This window comes from Nannobrachium achirus (genome assembly GCF_963921795.1).
Source record: "Nannobrachium achirus genome assembly, chromosome: 2".
Classification (NCBI taxonomy): domain Eukaryota; kingdom Metazoa; phylum Chordata; class Actinopteri; order Myctophiformes; family Myctophidae; genus Nannobrachium; species Nannobrachium achirus.
This window is the reverse complement of record NC_137811.1, coordinates 36744922-36750921: the sequence shown is the minus strand read 5'-3', so window position 1 is coordinate 36750921 and position 6000 is coordinate 36744922. Positions and strand designations below refer to the sequence as shown.

The 6000-nt window shown below is 42.5% G+C and overlaps 1 protein-coding gene across 1 annotated transcript in view; it reads left to right on the top strand.

The window, feature by feature from the left end:
- Positions 1-6000, top strand: part of mtmr11 (myotubularin related protein 11) — a 54730-nt gene continuing 48730 nt past the window's right edge. Inside the window, exon 1 of the mRNA XM_080754869.1 lies at positions 1-487. Within this exon, the coding sequence (XP_080610995.1) occupies positions 431-487 (57 nt within the window). The 5' untranslated portion in view covers positions 1-430. The remainder of the gene's footprint in view (positions 488-6000) is intronic.

The window sequence follows — 6000 nt, the reverse complement described above, 5'->3', positions numbered from 1 at the left end:
ACAAATGGAAAGCAATGGTTGGCAGTTAGCGGTGAACACATTTTCTCCTACTAAACTAGCTAGTAACCAAACCAAACCATAACAGCCGACTGCCTAAAAGGAGGGTTTGGAGCAGGGCGTGCTCTCTTGAAGCCATGGATGCTGTCAGAGAGCCTGTTATACGAATGAAAAGAGTGAAAATAGTTTGGCTGTCCACACTGAACACCTCTGTTTGAGCAGCCGATGATGATGAGATATACACGGTAGCCTGACTGCTCGTATAGAAGAACTGCAGGACCTTATTTGACGGGGTTTTCAGTAGTATGGAAGGGTTGGGGGAAATTAACGGCATGCCCTCGTTGATAAAAAAGAAAGAAAAATACTAGTTTACAGAAAGACAGTTTTTCCTCGTTTTCTTTTTTGTGGACAAACTCGTCGTCGGGTCTTCAAAATGCTGACAGGATCTAAAACCACGTTTAAAGTGAGACAAATGGTTCCAGATATGAAGGTAGGTTCAATTATTTAAAAAGAAAATGGTTTGGGAAAAGTGTTTGGGTGACTTCCAGTCTTCCATGATAGAACACAGGAGTCCGCTATTATAAGCAGACACGTTGATGCTGAAATATGACTGGAATTGTAGGCTATACTTTCTGTGAAACGGTTAAACACACACTGTATGATAGGCCAACAACTGACTGTACATCCAAACACGGACTTTATTGGATGATCCAACGAACAAGCCTATAAATCAAGGTGTGTTAAAATAATCGTTTTCTCATCTTCCAGAGTCAGCTGGAAGAGCTTGATGGCAGATCATTTGTTTCTGACATCATAGGCTACATATGATATCATAGGCATATATATAGGCGTCATCGTGAGCTAAATATTTTTGGTGGTATGGATGAAAACGCATACTGTTCGAGTTTAACACAAAAAAGCCCTTTCATTCATTATGTTCTGTTACCCTGGGTGGTGGGTGGTCAGGAAGCAGACTAATGACAGAGGAAGCAGATAATTCAGATGTAGAGCTATAAATGTAGACATTGAACCTCAGGTGGTTTTTTGCAGTCTGAATTAGAGACCTGCAGTGTTTCACTTGACCTTCACCAGAACAACTTTTAAGTTTACAGTGTGGATTTTGTGTTATGGTTTTTTATGTGTCCATCTCAGGAGTGCAATTTTATGACAGTGATCAAGTGTTTTGAAAGTCTGTTCCAAAACAAATGGTCAAAGGTTGAATTCCTGCATGTGTATCACATGTCCCCCAGCTGTAAACTGGGAAAACATGGCAAAACTGGTCTATTTGTAGTTTAACAAGGGATCTCTATCTTTGTGCTTGTTTATAGACAGGCAGGTTTTGGAGCACAATCTCTTCTTACAGGGGGGCTAAGGGCTTGATTGTGAGGGGTAATTATATGAGGTAAATAATGGCACTTGAGCTCATCATGTCCATATGTACACTTACAGTTTTAGTCTGACAGTAACAGCATCCTTTGAAAGGTCCTTAACACTCTGCAATTAAACACTTTGAAATGTCTCAGACACAGTAGTTGCATCTGCTGAAGGGTAAAGGCACCTTGGAGGGAATACAGTGAACTTGATGGACAACACAAAGCAATGTGCAGTGCACTGCACACACGTCATGAGTTCCTTCACAGTCACCAATTCCTCAGGGTATAAATTAGGCTTTGTGTTGTTGCCTGGCTTCTCTCTGTGTCCAGTTATTTTCAGCCGCCACTGGGGGAAATGGTAACAGATGCCTCATAACTCCGCCCCCAGGCCCTGCTAGCATGTGGAGTGGGGGTGATGTGCACAACATCTGGTTGTCGCCATGGAGACAGCAGCGACGAGGCAGGCACATCAGTTTTGAATTTGATTATCTCAAAATGAGACGCGCAGGCTCGTCTGCCTGGCTGAAATCATCAGAGCCCCCACCACACACGCACGCGCACACACACACACACACACACACACACACACACACACACACACACACACACACACACACACACACACACACACACACACCACCCCACTGCTGTCTTTAACCCATTTAGGCCTAGAATTAGAAGGATTCAAAAGACACTTATAGAATCGGGTCAAAATTCTAATGTTCACGACTTTTCAAAAATAGCAGATCTACGAGCTCGCAGCGCGGCACTCGGTGCCGCGCTGTGAGCTTGTATATCTGCTATTTTTCAATAGTTAAAGCATAAAATAATGATACACAAAATGTGTACCCGTTCTAAATGGGTTAAAGGAATTTGAATCCCAAGTGTTCTGATAAGGGCATTGTGGTTGTACATAAGATATGGTCAAATATGTAAAGTCATATCTGAAACAGTATGGCAAATATGTACTGTAGGACCACCTACACACGCCCATCGGTTGTCACTTCCGTATTCATGTGTTGAGAGTGCCTTGGGGAAAAGGGAATCTAGCTAATTAATTAGGATCTCGTTTCAGGACGGAATGCATTCATTCCATCCTGTTTAATTGGTAACCAGACCACATTGTGTTGCATCAGCTGTGGATCATGAAAGGTGAAAAGGCTACTTAATTTAATGTGTGAGATGTGATATTCAGATCTGTGACTTAAGTATGACCGCGTTCAATCAATCGTGTGGCCGGCTGTCCCTTTATTCTATCTGTATGTCTGTCTGTCAGCTGGATTTGAAGCAGCCCACAAAGCTCAGCAGGATGAAAATGTCAAAGAAGGCTTCAGCTGAGCTCCTTTCAGACACGTGTTGGAGATTCAGGCATGATAGCAGCAGGCCAAAACGGCACAGACACCCACACCCACTCCCACAGGGCCCAGATGTAAGATCCAGTATACCAGCCTCTGGGCTACCAAAGCTCCCCATGTTGGACTGGAGAAAAACAATGAACTCTTCTCAGCGTTTAGAGCAGATTTATGCTCCTCTTTAGCGGGTGTATTGATCTGGCATTGGGTGATAATTAACCAGCTCCACTATTCACAATAGAAAGGGGTTTGGCTCTAGGGGCTAGGTTGTTTTGAGTGTATGAAATGGCTTTGATAGTGCCCTTTGTAGGAGTGTAACTGTTGGAAATGAGTGACTGCTGAAACAAGAATTGAATTTCAGAAGTGATGAGTCAATATCTTTGGAGTCGAAGAGCATGTGGACATTTAGTGTTATATCAACTAATGCAGGCATTGACACCAAGGCTTGCCCACCTGCCCCTGGCAGGTAAATAAAACTTTGGGGCAGGTGGAGTTTGCTTTCGGGTTGCCCGACCGGGCAAGTGCTCGTTTGAGAGGGGACACAACCATCTATAAACACAACACGAGATATCTGTCTAAACACCTGAACATGGACAGCGTGCTCTGTCTTCTGGTCTGTGGAATGTAAAATAAGAGCACTGTTACCTATAATGTGCTGTTTTTACTGTTGCTACACTATTTATTATTTGGCATTTGGATTTAGAGGTATTAAGGTATGACATTTTTTAATCGCACAGGACCAGAAAGTAAAGAAATAAGTGTTAAATTGAGCAATAATTAAAATCTTGCCAGTCATTTTATAATGGGCGATTTACTTTTCGGGCAAGTGGGCATGACCTTGGGGCAAGTAGCACATTGGCTGTACTTGTCCGATGGGCAAGTGCCTCTGAGCCCTTAGTGTCAACCCCTGAACTAATGTACATATTTGAAGAGTGCATTAACCTGAGTATAAGTGAAACGGTAGGAGACTGTTTGTGAATTGCTCAGAATCACAGTGACAAGACACATGATGGCTATTGGCTAATGCGAGACATGTTTTTGGCTGTTGCTGGACCGTCTGTCTACCCATAAGGCAAGCCATGGAAACACATCTTGAGATAGCATTCCAAGTTAGGTTATGACTTGCCACAAACAGAAATGACGATACTGACAAACATAACAGGCTACTATTTTAAAAGAGGGAGGTCAGTGTTAAATAAAACTTAACGGTGGACTCCAGTGTTAGCCAGGCTTGTTCTGCTTTAGAAAGTCAGGTGTTACAAGCTCATAATTCAATTCAATGCCAAGAACACAATTAAGGCAGTAATCACTATTGTTTGTGCGACAATTAATCGGCAAGTAAAACGTCATGATTGTGACAGCCTTAACGGCGAAAATTGCATACAATTGTAGATCTACAAGCTTGTACAGCAGATTATCAATTTTTGGTGCCCAACACTGCCATACAATGGAGTTTAAGCAATGAAAGAAAATAAGTGTCATGAAAAAATCAATAAAAACAAAACAAAGCCCCCAAAAAGCAAGCCTGCTTTTGTCAGGAGAGCGATGTGTGTTTGTGAAGTCTGAATGGATGACAGGACGGTACGCGAAACACTTCAAAGCAAAACCATGTTTAGCAAAACTACCTCATATCCTTATTTTGTTGAAGCTACCTTATTCTGCCATTCAACCTTCTCTGTGTATGTGAGGAAATGAATAGTACAACCCAAACAAACAGCCATTGACCTATTTCTGTACAGCAAACAGCAGCTGAAAGCCCCGAGTTTTACTGCCCCCATGGTAAGTGTAATAACTCACCAACTGGATTCCAAAATGGAACCATTCTTGTGCTTTTGCTCTTAACAACGGATGTTAAACCTCCAGAACGTGTGGTTTATGTGGTAAGGGGCTGCCTCCCTACCCCTCAACCCACCCCCCCATTCGCTCTTGCTGTCGTGAGTTTGGCCTATTTCTTTGGGAAGAAGAGGTATGTTCCCTTACTGCATGCTGACTGCAGAAGTCTGGCCGCAGTAGCGAGGGGAAGCCGTGAGCAATGGAAAACGCAATAGGCCTTGGCCGCCATCCCTAAGGAGAAGGGGAGGGAGTTCTGGAGGGCAGAAGGGGGGCACAAGGAAGAAAGAAGTAGTGAAAGTGATAGAGCACCGGTGTGCTGCACACCAAGGCCATACAACGAAGCAAGGCAAATAGTGAAACCTCTGTAGAAATGAAGCCCAGGAAATGTGTTATTTTTCCGTTGTGGGAATTGCAGACAATGTTGTCATGGCTGTTTTGCCTAGACATTATCTCATTCGTGATTTCTTTATCTAATTTGCCTGTGTACCTGTTTTGTCTTTCTGTTGTGCCAATTCTAGTTTGGGTTTAGTGTTTTAGAAGAATGCCTGTGATTCATATTGTAACTCCTTGAGTCTCAAAGTTGACAAATGAAAGGTTTCCCTCATTTGATGGATTTTGACTCCTCACTCCTATCCTATCGTATGTCAAAGAGTGACGTTTCAAAATCCGCTCTAGCCCATCAAACATTTTCACCATTTCATATTTTCTTTTCTTTGTTGGGGGTGAGTTGAGCAGTTTTATCATGTCTGACTAACCCGCGTTTCAGTCTGAGGACAGGTACAGGTAAATAATTATTTTTGGATGTGTAGTACAGTGACAACACACTGTATTAATATACAAGTACTGACATTGTACCGTCTGCACCCTTTGTTACAGCAGAGTGACTGTCGTGAGTTCCTAACTTGTACTGTTATCTTTCAAAGTTACTGCGGCTTGTGAGGAACGACCCTGAGACACAAGAATAGTTTGACTATCTTGGCGTCCCGGAGGACAGATTCAAGGAACTTGACTTATCAAAGTAATAACAAAACATGTTCTGAATAGCCTCTGATGTTCTGAAAAAAGGAGTGAGGAATTCAGCTGTGGGTTTTCTGTGGGTGTTGACTATGTAAGCTGAAAGGAGGGAAAGCATGAGACTGTTAAAGCCAGATGGAAATAAAATGAACAATGTACTAGCAAGCAGAACCCAAAGTCTTGTAAAAGTTTAGTGTCCTGCCTTTATAATTTGAAAAGGCCTTGTTTCTCACCACTTGTTTTAGCTATTTTGGGTTTAAGGCCCCTTTTTGATTTGATAAATACAATTTGTAGAACCATAACCCTATCCTGAATGTCTCTTAAAGCTTATTATAAGACGGTGAGAGAGAGAGAGAGATCACTGTGCTCAATGGAGATAAAAGTTGAGTTGAAGCGTAGATTGGTGCTTCTAGGATGAACGGGAACCAAAA